Source organism: Leuresthes tenuis, unplaced genomic scaffold (genome assembly GCF_036924035.1).
Source record: "Leuresthes tenuis unplaced genomic scaffold, fLeuTen1.0.hap1 SCAF_7, whole genome shotgun sequence".
In the NCBI taxonomy this organism is placed as follows: Eukaryota; Metazoa; Chordata; class Actinopteri; order Atheriniformes; family Atherinopsidae; genus Leuresthes; species Leuresthes tenuis.
The window spans coordinates 4,037,925-4,059,139 of record NW_027325361.1 but is presented as its reverse complement, the minus strand read 5'-3'; the positions used below and the strand labels follow the sequence as shown (position 1 = coordinate 4,059,139).

General features: G+C 41.9%; 1 protein-coding gene across 1 annotated transcript in view; it reads left to right on the top strand.

Moving 5' to 3' along the window:
• Nucleotides 1-422: 422 nt before the first annotated feature.
• tns3.2 (tensin 3, tandem duplicate 2) overlaps nucleotides 423-21,215 on the top strand; it is a 51,926-nt gene continuing 31,133 nt past the window's right edge. Inside the window, exons 1-13 of the mRNA XM_072388943.1 lie at nucleotides 423-530; nucleotides 4,401-4,569; nucleotides 4,889-4,939; nucleotides 5,028-5,150; nucleotides 5,238-5,302; nucleotides 7,524-7,607; nucleotides 7,700-7,812; nucleotides 9,837-9,897; nucleotides 9,975-10,050; nucleotides 11,483-11,612; nucleotides 11,846-11,911; nucleotides 13,350-13,454; nucleotides 17,250-18,140. Coding sequence (XP_072245044.1) covers nucleotides 499-530; nucleotides 4,401-4,569; nucleotides 4,889-4,939; nucleotides 5,028-5,150; nucleotides 5,238-5,302; nucleotides 7,524-7,607; nucleotides 7,700-7,812; nucleotides 9,837-9,897; nucleotides 9,975-10,050; nucleotides 11,483-11,612; nucleotides 11,846-11,911; nucleotides 13,350-13,454; nucleotides 17,250-18,140 — 1,966 coding nt within the window. The 5' untranslated portion in view covers nucleotides 423-498. The remainder of the gene's footprint in view (nucleotides 531-4,400; nucleotides 4,570-4,888; nucleotides 4,940-5,027; nucleotides 5,151-5,237; nucleotides 5,303-7,523; nucleotides 7,608-7,699; nucleotides 7,813-9,836; nucleotides 9,898-9,974; nucleotides 10,051-11,482; nucleotides 11,613-11,845; nucleotides 11,912-13,349; nucleotides 13,455-17,249; nucleotides 18,141-21,215) is intronic.

The following is a 21,215-nucleotide window of genomic DNA, read 5'->3' as shown; positions in this document are numbered from 1 at the left end:
GGCAACCAACATCCAAAGAAGAGCTTTGGGAAGTCTTTCAAGAAGCCTGGAGAACTATTCCTGAAGACCACTTCAAGAAATGACAAGAAAACCATCATTAATATTTGTGTCATAATGTGAGTCGTGTATATCTTATAGACTTCTGTGTTTTCTCTCCATGACAAACTCATTTATAATGAAGAATTGGTCAAATCTGGAGTAGATTTTAATGTCAAAACACGCAGAACTTGGAGATAAAGCAGTTTTATCACCTTCTGTTTGTGTGATTTTCAGAGAGGCAGCGTTGGATTTTTGCAGCTGTCTTTTACACAGGCAGGAGTGGACTGTTGTCACATGGCAATCCGACAGAGGGCAAAGTGCAAGTTGTGCTGTAACATTACGGTTTATCATGCTGCTTCTCTTGCTCTCCTTTCCCTTCCTCCTCCCACCTACTGTGAAGTCTCCACCTTGTTTTTTATACCAGTCACACAGACTTTCACTCATCTTACTTCAAGTGCTATGAATTTGAGCTCTTGTTTTCTGCAGCCAAGGTAAGCCTCTTTCTGTAGATTCTTGACACGCTACAGTAAAGTTTGATTGAATGTTGACCTGCTCTTTGTTGAGTGAAGTTTGTATCTCCCTAAATGTAAGTGGTAACTGTGGTGAGAGCATGTGATGGACAGTAAATCTCAGTGGGGGATTCCCAGTGAAAAATGTCTCCCCTGCAGATGCAGAGATGAGCATACTGACATAATAAGACACCGAGCCCACGCAGATGTGTTTACGCTGGGATTCAAGTCATCTTACGAAGTCATTTAATCTTGTACTACGTTTTAAAAGCCGGCTTGTGTTGGAGGAAGTGGAAACCTGCCAATGGGGGTGTGACAATAACACTTATTACTAATGCAAATGAATCAGCTTTGGACAATTACCCTGAATGAAATCACATGATTTTAAGTCTACTATAACCTCACCTGAGATATGCTGAATAGACTGGATAGACTCAGTGTAAAAAATTAGTTTATGCCCCAATGAAGTGTTTGGGAAATGCAAAAGAAAGGTTTCCTCTTACTGGGGGAGGACAGCAGTGGACAACAATAGCTGTTCTCAGTGAAATCCTGCAGTTATTTTCAGTTCTGGTATTTTTCACACTTTCAATTTCAAATGATTCTTCAGTTTAATTAAAAACACCAAACAGTGGCTCTCAGCCGGCAGCATTCGAGAAGGTAAGAGAGGTTTTTCTGACAACTTGTCATAAGAAAAGAAGGGTACACAGATGACTAATCCATTTTGGAATGTCGTCTTTAAAATGAAATATAGAGACTATAATTAGATGTGGCTAGTTTGGGGCTCAAGGACTTTGGTGGGAGCAGCTCTCCCACCAGCAGCATGTGTATATGCATGTGTGTGGTTAAGTCGCACACTTCCGTTTGTTTTGGTGCCTCAGACGGAGCGCAGACAAATTTAGACAAGCAGCAGTTGAAAATGTTGGAATAACAGCCCAGAAATACACGATTGGAGAGAAGTCACTCATTAAGATTGTTCACCCAACCCCGTCAGCTATCCCAGCAAGGACTCAGTGGAACACAGAGGTGCAGCAGGGAGCATGTTTGTACCCAAAAAAGATGATTTCAAACATGTGCCAATGTGAAGAGACGACAGCCCTTGAGCACACACATAAAGAGCCCCAAATACTCCCAGAGAAAGAGAGAAGAGGTCTTCTTCGGTCTTTGTTTCCACTTTTATCCCTTTCAGATTGTTTTGCACCTCTCACTTGTGTGTGTTTGGATCTTTTGGAATCCTATTTGTGTGTCTTTGTCGTCATTATGTGCCTCTCTAAATGTCATGTTGTGTCTTTCTTCTTCATTTAATGTCACTTCGTGTTATTTTGCATGTCTTTCAGGTAGTTTTCTATCTCTTTGTGGATGTTTTGTGTTCTCACAGCTTGTTTTATTCTCTTCCTGTTAGTTTCTTTTTCTTGATCTAAGTCTCTGTAGTTGTTTTTTGCATCTCTTTCAGGTTATTTGAAATCTTTTTACGGCAACACTTTGTCTCGCTGTGCACTTATTTTGCCACTCTTTCGTGTCTGTAGTTGTCTCTTTTTGGTTTTTCAGGAATTTGTTTAGCGTTTGTTAGCATTTCTTTGTGGCTAATCTGGGTCTTTTGCAGTCCTTCCGGTCTCTTTCAGGGCTTTTTGTGTCACTTCTTTTCCGTTGGTTTCCATCTCCTTTAGGTCATCTATACCATTTTGTAGTTGCTCTGTTTCTCTTTGTTGTTCTTGTAAGCCCCTGTTGTTTCTTTTGTGTCTTCATATCTCTTTTTGGATCACGTTGTCGTCCCTTTTGTTGTCCCTTTGAGTCTTTTTCACGTCATTTCAAGCCTGCAAACACTTAATTTTCAGAGCTATTTTTAGATGTTTTCTCTTCTACGTTGCTCCATGTCTCTGTTGATGTCTATGCTTCTTTGTTTCCGTTATACGTCTTTGTGGCCACTTGATATTTCTTGTCTGATGCCACCTTTTCAGGTGTCTTTGCGCCTTTTATTTTGTAATCATTTTGTGTCTCTTTGTGATTAATTAGTGTCTCTGGAGTCACTTTGCATCACTTTTAGGTGGATTGTGTCTGTAGTCATCTTCATCAGCTCTGTTTGACCATCTCAATCAGCAACCCTCTCATTTCTATATGGGTGAAAATATCTTGTAGTTTAAAGTATAAAAACGTATTAGTTAAACTAAGGCTTTTGGGCAACTGTGCATTAAGGTAATATGATTATTGAGGCAGTTGCTGAGGAGCTGCAGTCTGCAGGGTTACTATCACAAAGATTTCCTTAAAAAAAAAAGAACCCTTGGCTGATTTTTGGTGACAACCTTTATCTGTAGCTAACGTGATAGAAATCGGACTTTGGATCAAACAGGTTTGAGGTACTGTCACAGCAACAGGCCTCATTATTCCAAGATTTCCAAATCTGCTTTGCACGCTTTTTGTACAGTACAAGTCAATGATCCAATCAATGACTGCTCAATCACTCAATCAACTGATACAGTCTACAACACAGCCAAATAAGGACATTCAATATCTAACATAACTAATAACATATGTTACAATATTTCATGATAATGTAATTAAAGTTTGAGTGATGTAATAATTCAAATTTAAAAGAATCAAATTTCAAACTCTGAAGCTCAAACTGAAAGTGTTTTTGACACTATGATCATTACCTTTGTTCAGTCAGATATTAGATTCCTGTTATCTCATGTTAAGGCTTGGCATGCTTTACAATGCTTTACAGATGTGTCTTTGGATATCTTTGTAGTTGTTTTATGTCTCTTTGTTGCTTTTTAGTGTCTTTGCAGTTTGCCTAAGCCTAAATGTGCTGATATGTGTATAAATCTCTGTCAGACTGGTACGAAACCACGTTTGTGCAATCACAAAATGTTTTTTTATTCAGTTCTTGTCGCTATGACATAACCTGGATCGCCAGTGAGGTTTTCTAAAACAGTCCAGTTCTTGGAATGAAACTGAAAGCTTCATTATCACTGTGTGTGGCTGGTTAAAATAGTTCAATATCAATGTTTACTCTGCCGTGGTCACATGGTCAGGGTAAGGGCAGGTTAACCATGACTCTTTGGATGCTCCTCTCTGCTCCAATGTGTGTTTCACCCCCAGACATTCCTGTAATTTCCCTGCTCCAAATGCTGACATAAAGCCCTCATACCACATAGCTGATGGTTTCCATAAGAATGTAGGAGGAAGGTACATTCTTTAGGTTCTCGGATTAGACTCTGAGAAACATTAAACATCTTAAGAATCACAAAAATGTTGAAAAAGAGCAAATAGCTGACAGATTTTGGAGTCTAGAAGTAAAACAAAAATACTACATGTACATAGTTTTGTTTACTTCTGCTAATGATAGTTTCTGTTTGCTACCCCCCCCCCCCCCCCCCTCCCCCCCTCTTAGTTCTTCTTTTTGGTGACTTTATGACCCTTTTTGTGGGTCTTAAGTCTTGACTCTGTCAGAGTTGCAATACAATTAGAGTTATAAAGAGATAGGATCACAGTTAAAAGCATGATCTAATCTGGGTCACAGTTTAAAACATTTGCTATCTGATTACCATTTGATGATGAGTCCTGAAGTTGCAGTTCCACATTTGTGGCTCATCGTGATGATCTCTCTTCCAGTCACAAGCTTAGCTAAGATTTCCAGTGACTAAGCGTTTATTCGGCCTTGACCTTACTTTGTTTAGGGATCATAACCAGTAAGCGTTTCTTAAGACTGGCTGCATTTGAACTTATTTGCAATTTGCCTCATGTGAGCGTCCAGCTGATGTGGCACAAGCTCAGAGAAATGCTGAGTTATTCTGAAAAGTCTCACTTCCCTAAAGTAAATTTATCCTCTTTTTCACTCTCTGCATCACTTTCTAGCTCTTCACCGACACCCATCATGGAAGAAATACGTCAGATCGATCTGACTTACATCACTGAGCGCATCATCACCATACTCTGCCCCGCAGGGTGTCCAGAAGACACATACCTGCAGAACCTGTGGGAGATTGTTCCCATGCTGCAGTCCAAGCATGGTCACAACTACATGGTGAGTTGGGTAGGATATTCACTACCAAAGGTGTGAAAATCTGTGTTTTCTTTTGTTACAAACGGTACAAATCAAATCGTTGGAGTGACATACTCATATCAGGGTTTTACTATTTTCTACAGTTTAAAACAAAACTGCAAACCCAAACTTGTATTAGGTGGAAAAAATGTAGGCTAGATCAAAGTCACATCACCTCTGTATATTTTATGATGTTCCTTACATAGTTATTTAGGTTAATCTGTTTTGGTAAAATTGAACCAATTGTACTTCAAAGAACACAATCATTTCTAAACATTTCGCTTCCTCTGTTCTCATGCAGCTCATCAACCTCTCCCAGAAGCACGAAGCTCTCACCAGAATGAACCACAATGTAACTGTAACTCTTGAAGCACCACTGTGTGAGGTTTGTTGTTACAAGGCCATATGATTGTACTGTACAAATGTGTTTTTTCTGACAGGTTTTGGACACAGGTTGGCTGGATCTCTTGGCTCCAAGCTTGGATCAGATCTTCAGGGTGTGTGCAACAATGGAGAACTGGCTGCAAACCCATTCGAAGCATGTCTTGGTGTTACACTGCAGGGTAAACATGGCCGCACTGGACACCACTGCAGCACTGACATGTTCTTTACAATGGCCCATTAATGCTGATTCTGCTCATCCTTAACAGGGAGGGAAAGGCCGGCTTGGAGTTCTGGTGGCATCGTACATCCACTTCAGCAACACGTCAGCCAGGTAACACCGATGAACACTGCAAAACCTCATCCTAACAGAGACAAAATAGTGACTTTTTCAGATATTTCTGGCAAAATGCTGTGAAAAGCTGTGAAGAAGAATTTGATGAAACCCTGTGGAGAGTCAGAGCACAGACAAAAGTAAAAGTTGTAAAACATTTTAATGCAAATCCGAATCACTTTTAATTAATTTGCCAAACACAACACTGACCTTGGCAGAGGATTAATCCTCTGCAGTGATGCGTGCTGCTGCTGTAGCTCACATTGGTCAAAGACATGAACGTGACATCACTCTTTTTCTGCAGGAGGGCAAAAAGAGAGACAGTGTATACCTGTTGTAAAAGATATTAAACTATTCCATGAGTCATCCTTTAAGTTAAGAAGCTTTTGAAGAGACATTCAAGGCTGTTTTCATTTAGTCCACTATGGATTTTGAGGATGGCATTTTTTGATAGGGTAAAACTATTTGTGCATTACAAAGTGTATCTAATGGGCAGTTTGCTGCTGAATTTACTCTTTTCTTTTCATATTATAAACCTCATTTCTGTAGTTAGTTCATTTATTTGAGTCTTTTCTTAAAAGACAAAATAAGTTGTCTTCTCTCAACAAATTCAGCATCTACAGAGAAGAATATTGTGAACAGATTCAGGGAGTCTGGGGAAATCTCAGTGTGGAAAGATCAAGGACAGATACCACTGTTGGATGAGCTCGGAGCCCTCAGGCAGCACTGCAGGAGAAACTGTCAGGCCACCATGATCAATACAGATCAATACCTTGGAAAAGCATTTTCACTCAACACAGTCCAGTCCACATCCAGAAATGTGACCTGAAACTGTATCACACCAGGAGGAAGCCATATATCAGCTCTGAGCAGAACCACGGCCCAGTTCTCTGGACTCCAGCTCATCTCAGAGGGACAGAAAGACAGTGGACACGTGTTCTGTGGGCAGATGAGTCCACGTTTCAGCTGCTTCTGGGAAAAACTGATGAGAAAGAGCATCCAGGCTGTTATCAGAGAAAGGTTTAAAGCTGTCTGTGATGGTGTGGGGCTGCATCAGAGTCCATGGCATGGATGGCTTCATCTGTGTGAAGGTACCACTGATGCAGGGCTGGATGTTGGAGTTCTGGAGAGACAGATGCTGCCATCAAGGTGACTTCTGTGGTTATTTCAGCAGGACGATGCCAGACCTCATTCTGCAGGACCTCCTGCAGCGTGGCTTCACACACACAGAGTGTGTGAGCTCGGCTGCCTGCCTGCAGTCCACATCTGTCTGCTGCTGAAAACAACAACCAGGGACTGTTGAGCAGCTGAAATCTGGGATTCAGCAGGAATGGACACAGATTCCTCTGAAAAACTGCATCAATCAGTGTCCTCAGTTCCCAAAGTATTAAAAAGTGTCATTAAAGGAAGCTGAAGGAACACGATGGGAAACACGACTCTGAAACAACTTTGACTGAGTGTGTTGCTGCAAGAAATCTTTTCCATGAACACATGGATGAAATGTGTGTAAGATTTCATCAACATGGAGGGAAGTGTAACTGAAGTAATGAGCAGCATTGACACTTACAGCTGTTTGTGTTTGCAGATCAAAGAGCACTGACAGAACAATAGACAGAGGCTGATCTCCTGTACGTCTTCACCAGCCAAAGGGCAGCACGGCTGATTAAAGAGACTTTGCACTACATGTTATTTGGCTTTGGGGCAGGGATCCTTGTGCATGCCAGAATAAAATATTGCCAATTCCAGACAAAAGTAAACATGACAGCCTGCTGCTGCTGCAGCATATCCTCCATAGAGTAAATGTCAACTGTTTAAAGCACATGCTTGTTTGATTGCATTATGTCATGAGATGTTGGAAAAGTTCAGGTCGAGGCAGTTCAGCTCCACACTTTCTGGTGTGCACGTGTGTGTGTGCATGCTAATCATGGCCGATCAGTTGACTCATAGTTGAGAAATATCTGATTGTGACCATTGTCCTTCTGGGAAAGATCTAAATGATTGTATGCATGAATGCAGGAATACAGAGGATTGTGAAAGACAGTCGTGATATCCAGTCACACATTTGGTTTTATTTGGTTTGCCTTAAAGAAATATCTTTCAACAAACAGTCACTTCACAAGCTCTGTTAAAAAGCTGGTCTGGATGTCTTACATGATCCTCATCTCTCCACGTCTGCACGGCAGCTAAAACTGCATCAAGTAAACATGTTCCCGTCTCTCAGTGCAGACCTCTCCCTCGACCACTTTGCCATGAGGAGGTTCTACAACGACAAGGCCTCTGCTCTGATGACACCCTCACAGAAACGGTGAGAAACCGCACGACATTTTAGACATTTTGATTTTAGATGTCAGCCTCTTGTCACGTGATTGATCCTCATGTAAAACTGTTACTCTTTAGGTATGTGTGGATGCTGGGCAGCATGTTGAGAAGAGGACTGAGGATGTGTCCCTCTCCGACTTTCCTCCTCTGTGTTGTTCTTCACGATCTCCCCAAATTAAGACCAGACGGCGGTAAGCAGCAGGAGCTCACTTTCCTCTGAACTGATCGTACAGCAGCTTTGCACTGAGCGTTGCTTTGGTATCTTAGTTAATGCAAAAGCACTGAGCACATATATTAAAGTTCTTTTCTGGATGGTGCTTGTTCATGCGTAGGGAGCATAACTCGCCTGCAAAAAGAACAATAACTCCCATTTCACTAAAAGGAAAATGAGGAGGGGGACAATAAAAAAGAGAAAGGGCTGTGAATGAGTGAATGAGCCTTCAATGTGAACTACTGAGGCGGTAATATGCTACATAAAGTCAAAGTTATCAGCAGCTCTACAGAAATAATAAAGGAAACTAACGGCACTCGTAAGCTTGCTGCAGATTTATCGTATTAAGTACTGATTGGGATGGTGATTATATCATATGTCTTGAAACCTTAATTTTATTTGGCGTGAGATTTGAAAGACTGATTTGAGAAGCAATAACGTAACTCAATCAAAAATACACCGTTGTTTTGTATCACTAGGTTTTATCATTAACATGCTGAAGTTCAAAGTTTTGCATTAGTATTGTATGCTAACCTGACAAGTCGTTATTAGGAACTGTTTCAGAGTCACACAGCAACAAAGACTTGGAGCATCTTTGTATCATTAGTGGCTCACACACCTGTATGTGTGCACAAGTCGTCAGAAGAGAAGAATATAAGCAGTTGTCGCTACTCCAGGCCTTAGACTGGATTTGCACAATTACAGCAGTGGTTTTGATACCCTGATTTTTCCCTGATTTAAGGTTGTTAAAAGAGACGGAAGCGCTGTAAAAACACGTAAAAGTGGAGACGTCTCACCTCCATTAGAGACTGGAGAGCAAACGGGTCGGCTGGCTGCTTCAGATTAATACATCGCACAGCATTTTTGCAGAGGGAGGCTTCATCTGAACCACTATAAGGAATCCATAGCTGGGCCGCTGTCCATGCATTATGGGCTGCCAGTCATAATGGAAAAAAAACTAAAAAAAACAAGACAAAAGCTCCAGTTGAATTGCCTTTTTTTGCTTAGGAAAGTTTTTACCTGAGAGAACTGACCCAAAGGTAATGGACCAGCAGCCATGATTAGAGCTATTTAGCTACGTATCAAGAAAAATAACTTCCTTTATTTTGTTCTTTAGCATTGGAAACATTGGACCATTCCTTACAAAAAAGAGGGGAAACTTCCTTCCCACATTTCCTTGCAAGCTCAACTTCTGAACTAATGCTCGACTGCATTTATCCAATGGGATTTATGTGGATGAATATAAGGAGAGGAGTGTGAGTCTGAGTAGCCTGGGAATTAAGTAATATTCTATATTATAACTTACTCAGCCAAGTTTTCCAAAGAAATTCCAACTTCCAAGTACAACAGCAGTGCACCATGACCACATTCCAGTTGCAAGTTAGCTTTGCTGACTTGACGAAGCTAACTAATAGCAACACATAATGATAAAAATGCAGTCCACTGTCTTTTGTGCATACAAATATCATAGCAATATGTTCACAGGCAGTGGTTTATCAGTGCAGTGTGTGTCGTTCAGTGAGACAAAAACTGACAAAAGTGCTAATAAACCATTTATATTATTTGCACAGGGCAGCCATGTTGGATTTTTAAAATCAGGATTAGTGAGGTTCCTCTGACTTTCTGAGTCTGAAATCCAACTCTGGAGGGTATTTCATTACATTTTTCCAACTGGGAACCGAGAAAGTCTGACTTCAAGTGGAGGGCATTGATCTGCACCTGTGGATAAGACCCCTTGGAAATCAGAAATAAAACAGAATTTCGAAACAAATCTGCAATGAAGCGTCTGTCTGTGTGTAACTAACTGTAACACTTCATGTTTGATTGATTTCAATTTGAAAAAAAAGCATATAAAAACATGTTTTGGCCTCACTTGTTCTAGTTTATTTCCCAAAGGATTCCACTGTGTAAAGCATCTGTGAGTGAATTTAAGATTCTGATGCTGGATTCTTTAGCCCTGAGACAATCTAGTTGAGCTAATATTATCTGTTCTAATATTTTCAGGATGCTGTCTTTTCCTGAGGGTCTACCAAAGTCTGCAAATAGTTTGCACATCAGCAGTCCAGTAAGAAATACATAATCTACACAGTAAACATTGTTAGATGGAGCACAGGAAGTAATATGTGTTTATCTCCATGTCAGCCATGTTAATGCTGCTCAGACTGATCGGCTCTACTTTGTGCTTCAGCCGGCTCAGCTGCTCAAAGGGGACATCATGGTGAGCATGACTCGTAATCATAATATGGGATATTATTTTACTTTAGGATGCTGTAGCTAATGTTCTATGTTTCACTACATTTGTGGAGGCTGACTGTTGAGTTGATGTGTTTTTCTTGAAACTTTTAAGGCATTTTTTTGAGGCCAGACTACATTGTCTTGTCTTGAATTGTCATGCCACAACGGTAGTGCTTGTAGTTTAGTGCCATCACCTTCATGGAGGACTGCCATTGTCCAGTGAGCTGCACCAATTCATGAAGCAGAATCAACCTGTCATTGAACAGAATTGTACTTAATTGTACTTAACCAACAAATGTTCCTAACTTGTGTAGTTTGTAGCGTAATTAGGCCTGATAGACTCTGTCTCCAGAGGTCTGGTGTGGCCTCTATTACCTGTGCAGTTTATATATATATAGATATATGCATATATTTCATTTTTTGTAATTCTTCAGAAAACAGACTTGACAGAGAAGCTTGTCTAAATCCACATAGATCATTTATTAATTATGTATTAGCCATTAGAAACTGATATTCTGTTCTGTTTAATGTGAAATTTAAAAATGGGATTTTTAAGCTAATCTGATGTGAAATACCTCCGCAACCACCATAACAATTCATACCAGCACCATTTACAACAGTAGTGTTAAACCTTCTTTAAATGATCCTTCTCACACAGTGTGTGCTTCACATTTAATGCACCAACTTAAAGGTAACGGGACCAAGTTTATAAATGACGTGTATCCACAACCATACATCAGTTTAATAAGAAATAGAAATATTGTTTGGGGAATATGTGTAGCTTATGCACATTTTTACATTAATGCACACATTTTTTCAGTCAAGCCTGATATCTTGATGTGAAAATGAAAATAAGGTGAGTTTGAGAGCTTGTATTGATCATGTTTTTGATTACATGCTATATAACCAAGCTGTTATTCATAAAACTGTTCTGTAAAACTGAGCCGCCTGTCTAAGTGTTTGCTGTCACTCCCTGTTGTTTTCACTGCAATGATCAGCACAGCATTTTATATGCAAATGATTAATTGGGAGAGCATCTACTTCAATTTGTGGCTAAAGACTGGAGTCAAAAAAAGGCTTGTGCACAAGCATGTCATTTAATGATAATTGAGATTTATATACATAAAAAACAAGAAACAGACACTGGCACATCTGCCTAAAACAGACAAAAAGAAAACATCTGCAGGGTTTGAAGAATCTGGCCCCAGATGTTCAGGAAGCTGCACAACTTTTCACCTGAAAACCATTGTAGATGGGTTAGGGTAAACTATTTTTCATCGTGTGATATGTTGAAAAGTAACATAAATGAAACCATAAACAAATTAAAATGACAATAAAATATTCAGCCAGACCCCTGACTGCATGAAGTGGAGCAGTAAACGGTACTTTTATGATTGTTTTTTTTTCTATTTCAGGTGGTTTGTTACGATAAAAACAGCCGGTCAGCCAGTCGTCAGGTCGTCTTCCGCCTCCAGTTTCACACGGGCCTCGTAGTCGAACACGCCCTCTCTTTCTCCAAGGCGGACCTTGACTGTGCCAGTGAAGGTATTTATAACCTGCTGCCTGCACGGTGCCCTCTGCCAGCTGCTGTTACAGCTTCACTCCACTGCTCTATCAGTATTTAATCTGTAACCGATAAATCTGTCGGGGCTCACTTTCCGTGCAGCTGAACTAACTCTGAAACCATATCAACTGAGCAGGTGTGCAGGACGCATGGAAACACGCTCAGTATGTGGAGCGAAGTGTCCAGCTGTCTGATTTTTCTCTCACTATTTCAGATCCTCAGTTCCCAGATGGTGGGAAAGTTGAGCTGCTGTTCTCTGAAAGTCCTGACAAGATTGCAGGTAGACTCTCGCTACTCCGTATTTTATCTTGCAATGAACCTGGCAGTTACATAATAATCAGAGAGAGGATTAAAATTTAGGTTTAAATGACTGATGTGACCAGATGTTACCTGGCTCAAGTTTCTCTTTAGCATTCTGTGAAAATCTAAAGCGTTTGCGGGGAAGGAAAACAGTCATTTCTAGTCTAGAGAGACGTATAAATCTGGCACTTATTGTTTTCTTGACAGACTTGGCTGACACTAGAAAAAAACAACTAATTACTGTTTTAGTCTTAGCTGCTGAGCTGTGCTGCAGCAACATGTGTCGATGACGTCATCCCAGTAGATGAGTGTGTAGAAAGCCCTCTATAAGCCCCCCGATAGCCGCCAATAACAACAACACAGCAGCTATGAGCTAACAGAGCTATAGTACACATTCATTCATTCATTCTTCTTAAAGTATTGGTGAAATAAAGACAGATAATGCCTTATTTAGAGGCTGCATCCTCTAAGCCCCGTTCACTCCGTTATATGGATCTCCAGTTATCTAAATATCTTCTGAAGGACGCCGACTTTCACCAAACTGTTCTCGGTGAGTAGATGAACGTATTTCATGCCAGAAATAAGGTCTAGGTTTAAAAATACCGGAGTTCCCCTTTAAGTTCACAGAGGTGATTAATGACACAAAAAAGTACTGCAACATACGTACATTATAATTCTCCTTTGACATTAATAAATTATATTTTTATGTCATTAAAATCACAAAGCTGTCAATTTTGTCTCAGAGATTTCACTTTTTTAAAGACAAAGAGGAGGAATAACACCATGTTTATCCCTACATTCAGTAAAATTAAAATAATTAACAGCTGCTTCTGTTTTAAAAGCCACAACTGTCTCTTTTAAGTAAGAAATCAAACTGTATTTAATTGAACTGTAAGAGATTTGCACAGATTTACACAGTTGCAATGCTCAGAAATCACAGAAAAAAGTTTCTTCTTGTTCAAGCGATCAGTTCAAAGAGCTGACGCTGACAGATGCTCAGAGGTGTCTCTTAAATGATCCAGAAGATACACCTGTGACTCAAACTGACACACACAGGATGCAAAGTTTGAGCTGCCAGGCGGGGGCAGTGTTGGACCCCACGCCAACCAAAGTGGACGTCTGCACAAACAATCAAGCTCCTCACTTCTCAACAGGAAGCAATATGAGGGGTTATCAGACACACACATCTGACTGGAATTTAGATTGCAGATACTGTACACAGGGGGAGACACTCAAAAACGCACATTCAGACGCACTCAGACCGGACAGGAATCAAAGTGAGATCGAAGCTCATTGCTTGATTTAACTCATATTTTAAAGAAAGACAAAAGAGCTGTGATGAATCAGATTTGGTGTGTGTTTCTGCTGGTGTTGTTTTACAGATTTCTGACCAGATTTGCCTGATTTTTTCCGTGCAGGCAGAGAGCTGTGGCACAACGGGCGCTCTGTGGAGGTGGACTATGACACCTTGGACCCTGTGGTCAGGCGAGATTCATATCAGGACTTGTCTTGTCTTGAAACAGGTGAATCATTTTACTCTTTTTAATCGGTTTAAACCCACAACCACTGATTCTTTCTGCTCGTTCACTTTCCCTTCATGTTGTTTTGAACCCTTGTGGCCCAGCTAACCTCTTCATTAAACAGGAAATAAGAGGTAAACATCTCAGTTTACTGTTTAATTTTCTTTATGTGCAATGTTTTTCTATTCCTGGTTAAGTTCAGCAGGCAAAAAAGAAAAAGATTTTAACCTTTGTAACCTCAAAGGGAAAAATAGAGATTCAAACTTCCAAGGAAACTGTTGGCAGGAGTTGGAAGTCGTGGAAAATGTTCATAACTAGAAAAAGTAAAGTCTACATGCTTCTGTGCTTCCTCTGTAGCAGCTCCATCGTTTTATCTCATTCAGACACTATCTAGGGGGCATCTTATAATCTTAGGCACTAAAATTGTACCCGGTTATCTTTAGGAAAAGATCGTGGTTAGATATTAAAACTTAACATCTCATTACAACATGCCACGAAGTCGGCTTGAAGACACATAAGCAGATTTCACATCCGCTTACACACATTTTTTTAACAAACAATCTCAGGGTGTCATTTTTTGCATGTGACAGTATCTGTGACTCCCCCAGAAAAGACAGGAAAATAATAAAGAAATCTTTTTATAAAAGAAGAGAAATCATAGAGAAGATTAATAGAAGAGGCTTTCTCCTGCAGCCCTTCCAAACAAGCCATCCTTGTTCAGTCTTTTTCTAACTGTGCTGTCATGACCTTTAACCTTTAACATGCTAACTGAGGCCTGTAGAGTCTGAGATGTAGCTCTGGGCTTTTTCACCTTGGGGTGAACTTGCTGGGACGTCCACTCCTGGGAAGATTGACAGCTGTCCTGAATGTTTTCCACTTGTGAATAATCTTTCTCTCTGTAGAATGATGGACTCCAGATAGTTTGGAAATGGCCTTATAACCCTTCCCAGATTGATGGGTAGCAACAGTTGCTTCTCTAAGATCATTGCTGATGTGTTAATATTTTTCGAATATTTCTTGATTTCGTTTTAATAAATGTTTCTTATTTGGCTTCATGGCTGTACTTAAATGTAATACGCCAACTTATACAACTAAATTATGACACAAACATGACTTTATCTCCTTGGATTTTAGGATAACCGTCAACATCAGTAATATTATTGTTCATGAGCCTGAATAAGACTGAAATAAACCCACCCGACCAGCATCTTCATGGAGTTTTGGTTAAAACTTGATATTCAGAAGAAACTCCCGGACAAAGTTCAGCGAAGTTTCCTGGAGATGCTAACTGACTTTCACACTGTAATAAAATGAAGGGAAAACAGTGGTTGCTTGTTGATCTTTTTAAGTGTGCTGCAGAAAGTAAAAGTTCCTACATGTAGCCGGTATTTTCATCCCATCAAACAGAAGTCAAAACACTCCGAGTTAAACCTAAAGAGGATTATCACTCACTCAACACCACCACGTAGTTTTAAAGCCTTCTTGAGGGCCAAGTTTCACATATTTTCAGCCTTTTTCAGTCACAATCCCCCACTTTTTGTCTCCAAATATCGATTAATGTCATTCTGACTGCGGTTCAGAAGCTGTCGGTTTGGCTTCCCTTCCCCTGGAAAGTTACCTGGTCATAAGTGCTACATCTTACAGCTGTGGTCACTGAGGTGTTCCTGGGAACTGATCTGACAGCAGCCAGACCAGACTTCTCTTTTTTTTCCAAAGAAGTTTCCATTTAGTTAGAATAACACAAAAACAGCAACAGAAAAACACGCTCCAGACAGCTGAAACAATCGCTTTAACCGGCGGTTGAGGCTTCGGTTCCAGCTGTTTTATGCCTCTACTAAATCTGCCCCTGCCAGCCATGTAATTTAGATTTAGAGACATGTGGAAAAGTGGCATGTAAACACAAATACACACACATGAATGCAAACGTGCATGGATTTAACCGCCAGCACACACGCGCACACATGTATGTGAGGGTGATGAAGGTGCCAGCCGGTTAGAAGCACCTCTGGTTACAAGAATGTTGTTTTGAAGCACAGGTGGTTCTACTTTTCCCTCTCACAGCCCTCCCCTCTGCTGTTTCTATCACTCCATCTCCTCATCTTCCTTTACTCACTACCTTTCTTCTCTTGTCTCCTTCTATCTCACACTGCGCGCCGCTTTCAGGTTCAAGTTGCAGGTTGCAATTTGTCCACTATGTCCCCATCCCCCTTCTGCACACAATCTCTCCAGAGCCCGCCTCCATGTTTACATTCCCCTCTCCAAATTTGGGCAGCTCAAGGTCCCTGTGCTTTGAGGTTTTTTTTTTTTCCTTTTTCTTGAAAGTGCATTATGTCTGCTGCGCACACTCTTCCACCTGTGTGTGTGTGTGTGTGTGTGTGTGCTCATTTGTGCATGCAAGCCGAGTGAATGATCCACCCTCCAGTTTCCTTCCCCTCCTGCTTCCCTCTATGACATAAAAACACATGAGCGCACACTCTCTCCCTACTGTTACCTGCCTGGGACGGGATGCAGGGGGGAGGGAAAAAGAGGAAGGCGGGGATTTGTAGTGCAGGGACGGAGGAGTGACATGAGAGAGGGGAAAGAGAGTGTAGGAGGGGGACACCAGAGGGCTGTTAGCACCTTAAGAGAAAGAATGTTCTTTGCTTGTCTTGCGGCAGCCTTAGAGACAGAGAGGACGACAAAACAGGAGCAGAAAGAGGAGCTGGCCTGAATCTTCTCAATCTGCTTTCTCTCTCGGCCTCTCTTTCCCTTGTGCCTGTCATCTGTTTCTCTTTTCCTCTTTCTCTGACTCCGGAGCAGAGCATTTCCATCCTGTTTCTAGTCTGCAGTGGGGACGGTGAAAGTTTCCTCCTGGCTGCTGGTAAAGTAAGCTGTTGTTTTTCCTCCGTTGAGCTGATGAAGTTCTGTTCATTCCAAGCTGCGTCTGTATCAGTTTGCAAACTCTGTGCATCTCTGTGTGAGTGACTCATTAGAGCAGCTGTGAGGTCTTACCATGCATGTCTGGTATTTGGGTTTTATTGCCTCTCTGTACTTAAGAGGCTGTGCTCATACAGTTCTGGTATGCACTGTATGTATTGTGTTCACTGTCTTATCTTATGTAAATGGAACAATCTTGATTGGAAAATTGCTTATCTATTCCTGTGTAAATTCACATGTTTTAGGAGTACAATTGACATTAATGTTCATTATTTGGTCAAATATGTTCAGTTTGCAGTCATATATGACAAAAGCAAAAGCTTCTTATCAGTTTTTGTCATTTAACAGTTATCTGGTGTGCTGTAAAACTCAGATGAGACCTCTTGTTGGAAAAACTCTGTGTGTGTGTGTGTCAACACATAATCAGCGCTATCAGACCTCAGGTAGACGTCTGTGACGGACACGTCCTTTCCGTGACACACAGACTTACACAAGCATCCGTCAGCCCACACAAAGGGGCTCTGTGTTATCTCCACGGAGTGTGTCTGGAGTAATGGATCATGTACAGTAGTGATGCAGGTGTGCTGTCCCATGTGGCAGGGACACGTTCAAAAGTTTTGCTCTTATTTTCTGCCTTTAATTTTGCAATTGAATGCAATTTAAGGAAGTTTGAATAATTTATGGATCCTTTGAAGCCTTTATTTAGGCTAAAAGTGGTCATGCTTCATCTCTCTGAACACGTTTGTCATTCTTTGCTCATGTAATTTCTTAAATCTACAGTTGAAACATGAGACTGTGTTGTGAAATGTGCATTTTATCATAATATTGCACATCTGTTATATGGCAACATGTAAAACTTACACTGATTATCTCTGCTTACAGCTCCTCCTCACATTTTACAACCTGGAAATGGAAGTTTGTGCTCTGGAGTGAGGAAGAAGAGTGGTGAAGAAGGAGCTTCATTCCCTCGGACCACCAGCAGTCCCAGCTGCAGAGAGCGCGCTCCGTCTGCCAGCAGTGACTCGGGACTGTCTGTTGCCTCACAGGGGCGGACCGGAGCCAGGCAGAGGAGAGGGACCACGCAGGACAAGTGTACCCAGGCAGGGAAGCTGATCTCTGGGGTGGACTTTGAGCCAACTCAGCCTCTTCTGGAGGTCATGACGGAGCTTGCTTCAGCCGGTGGACGGGAGGGGGAGATGGCTGGAGATGACCCTGGACTGGGACACACCATCAATGGAGAGTCTTTGTTGAGTGAGAGGGAGACTGATATACTGGATGATGAAGATGAACTTGGAGCAGGTCCTGCTTTAGACATGCCCAGCTCGAGTAGCGTTTGCTCCCTCGCATCTGAAAATCTGCCGCAAACTCAGAAACGTGCCCAAACCGAGTATTCCACTCACTCCTGGGTGCGTCAGCAGCAGATGGTGGACGCCGTCACTGACAGTTTCCTTGCAGTGGATGGAGAGGGGAGGTCAGGCGGGGGGAAAACTGGGGCTGCTCCTCACACACCACCTCGAGGTCTCAGCAGCAGGGAAGCAGTGCAGAGAGGGCTGGTGGACGAGCACGATGCTCAGAACACCACTTCATCTAGTCAAGATGATGAACTGGCCTCGTTAGCTACAGATATGGACGAGTCCATAGAGCAGCTGAACCAGTTGATTCTGGATTTGGACCCCACTTTTGTTCCAGTTCCTACCCGCTGCACCCCGCTGTCCCGCTCCGCCTCCCTCCACACCAACGGCCTCAGCCACAAAGGAGGCACAAATCGGTCCGGTAAGGTCAAACAAAATACCTGGATTAAGACATACCTGAACAGTTTAAAGGGTCAGTTCACACAAATTCAATGAGCCAAGCTTTGTTTGTTGGTTTGATTCCCTTTGTGATGGGAAGTATATGGACTTTGGTAGTTATACCCATTAGAGTGTGGGAATACAAGTGTAAATGTGGGGAAAAAATATCAAAACACACACATTGTTACTGTATCCCTGCTGCTGAATGTGCAGCATTTTGTATAAACTGACCATTTACTCTGGAAAAGTAGGACCTGCCTCAGAAAAATAGCTTGCAGACTCCATTTGATCATTTGGAGTTCGGTTGGGCTCACGCTGTGAGACTGAAGCGCCACCTGACAGAGGAAGATGTTGGTTTGTGGCAGAGGGAGTGTTTATAAATGTGAATGGTGTTTGCTGAAAGGGTGGAAGCATTTGATTAAACAGGTAGTGGATAACCTCGTTATGTAAGCAGTGTCAAATCAGGACCTCTGCTCGTGACACAATGATGTGTTTACCCTACAGTTGGTCTTATTATGGGTGGAAATATACAAAGCTGGTGGAAAAGGTTCCACAAGTGGGTGCAATGACTGACACAGCAAAATCTAAAATGATAAGAATTAGAATCCAGGTAGTGATTATTGAGATAGATCCCTGATTTATCAACTACTCAACAAATTCTGATTCAACAATAACAAAACAGTTTGAATTAGGGTCCAAAAAAAGCATGGTAAGTGGGCCCCAAAGGGACAACGTGTGCCCACAACATGTGGGTTGAAAGACACGAGAAAGAACCCAAAACAATTACCCAACTTCCAAAATCCCAGAACCCAGTCTGAGTGGGCCTCTGGACGAAGTTCAAACCAATGGAGGCCACATGGTTTACACGATATGCTGCCAACTTTCTGGTGCCAGACACCACAGGACACCCTCCAAAGGTCCTGCGTCCATGCCTGACAGGTCAGGCCTAACAGCATGAGGGGGACCTGCGCCACACCGCACAGGTGGTTTTAATGTTGTGGCTCTCTGTGCTGCTGGGATTGAACTCTGAGATTTATTTATGTCTGTGAAGATCAAGTTTAAAGCTCGATAACACATTTGCTCTTTGAATAAATAAAACAGTTGGTGGACGCATGAATTAGCCGAACCTCTGTCACACATCTCATTTTGTTAGGAAAACCATTCAAACTGGACTTTGACATTAATTACTCACTTTGAAATGAAGGGTTTTAATTTTGACTTTGACTTGTAATGACTTGTAATCCTCTCCAAATCTAAGAGCAGATTTTCTTCCCTCAAATTAAAACGGTCTCTTTCAAGAGAGAGCTCAGCCGGGCAGCAACTTTTGTACCTTATAGGAGAAAATAATATGAAATGACATAACAGGCTTACCTTGCAAAGGAGCTTGATTCATCCAAGATTTGGAAGACCACAAAAATGAAGGAATTAATCGAACCAGCTCCAAGTTTTTGTTTGTGCACTCCATTCTCACTTTCACCCAATGTTTTGCTTTTGAAAGCAGAGGGGACCCCCAAAGTGTCATTTTTAGATGTGCAGGGTGTCCCAGCTGGTGATGCAACAGGCACGAGATGTGTTGCCTTCCCAAAATTGACTCAAGGAGCTCTTAAAGGGGAACTCCGATATTTTTTAACCTGGACCTCATTTCTGGTATGAAATACGTTCATCTACTCACTGAGAACAGTTTGGTGAAAGTCGGCGTCCTTCGGAAGATATTTAGATCACTCGAGATCCATATAACGGAGTGAACGGGGCTTAGAGGATGCAGCCTCTAAATAAGGCATTATCTGTCTTTATTTCACCAATACTTTAAGAAGAATGAATGAATGAACGTGTACTATAGCTCTGTTAGCTCATAGCTGCTGTGTTGTTGTTATTGGCGGCTATCGGGGGGGCTTATAGAGGGCTTTCTACACACTCGTCTACTGGGATCGACGCCCGCTAACGTCGGCTAACTTCACACGGAGTTTGCTACTGATAGATTTCTGCAACATGGCAGGATATTTATCAGATTTTGACGACAACTTTGAGTACGATGGACATCCTTACCGGAATGAATGAGCTGTGCTGCAGCGGCGGGCGTCAATGACGTCATCCCAGTAGACGAGTGTGTAGAAAGCGCTCTATAAGCCCCCCGATAGCCGCCAATAACAACAACACAGCAGCTCTGAGCTAACAGAGCTATAGTACGCGTTCATTCATTATGGACTTGTGTGTCTGGACTGCATCTTCTTTGTTGTTCCTCTTTAACCCGCCGGCATGTGTGTTAGATTTATCCCCCATCATATCCACTGGGACGGTGCCTGGAGGAAGCAGCACATTTGTGCTGTGACCTCCATCACTGATTTATTTTCTGTTTGTGGAGTGCGGGTCGTAGGTGTCTGAGTGATGCCAGGAGCAGGTGCTCCATCAAAGCTAACCTTTGGGAGGGTGGCCTTCACAGCGCCTGAGTCCTGTCCGTTTGGGTTTCTGCGGTGGTTGTCAGGGACCCATGATTATGTGCAGCGTTACTGACATTTAACCTCTCACCCTCCAGTTTGGTTAACTGTCAGGTCAGAGAGATCCTGAGTTCTCCTGAAATGAGGAATTTGTGTGCAGGAAATTGAGCTTGAGTGTTTGTACATATGTAGGTCAAGTGTGTCAGGAGGTTGGCGGCTGATATTTCCCCAGGGTGCCTTTTAAGCAGTAACTAACACTTGACTTGCTTCGTTACTGTACGTGTTTTCAAAGGGGATGTTTTGAGGCAGGAACTCGTAAGTGACCAGGAATGTTTTTGAAGTTTTGACACAACACTTTGCCCTCCTTCACCCTCTCATCATCATCTTCAAAAAGAGAATAGCCCACTAACAAATACGGTGGGCATGAAGTGATACTTGACACTGCACAAACCTCCATGGAAGGCCCGGTTATGGGAACGTAACTGGATTAGTTTCAGTTGGTTCTCTCCAGCTTTGCTTTCATGCGATTTGGAGATGATAGATGCTCACCGTGAAAGCCGAGCTCTCACTGTTTCTCATTGCTCTTTATACATGTTGTGAGTTTGATCTCATGTACAGTAAAT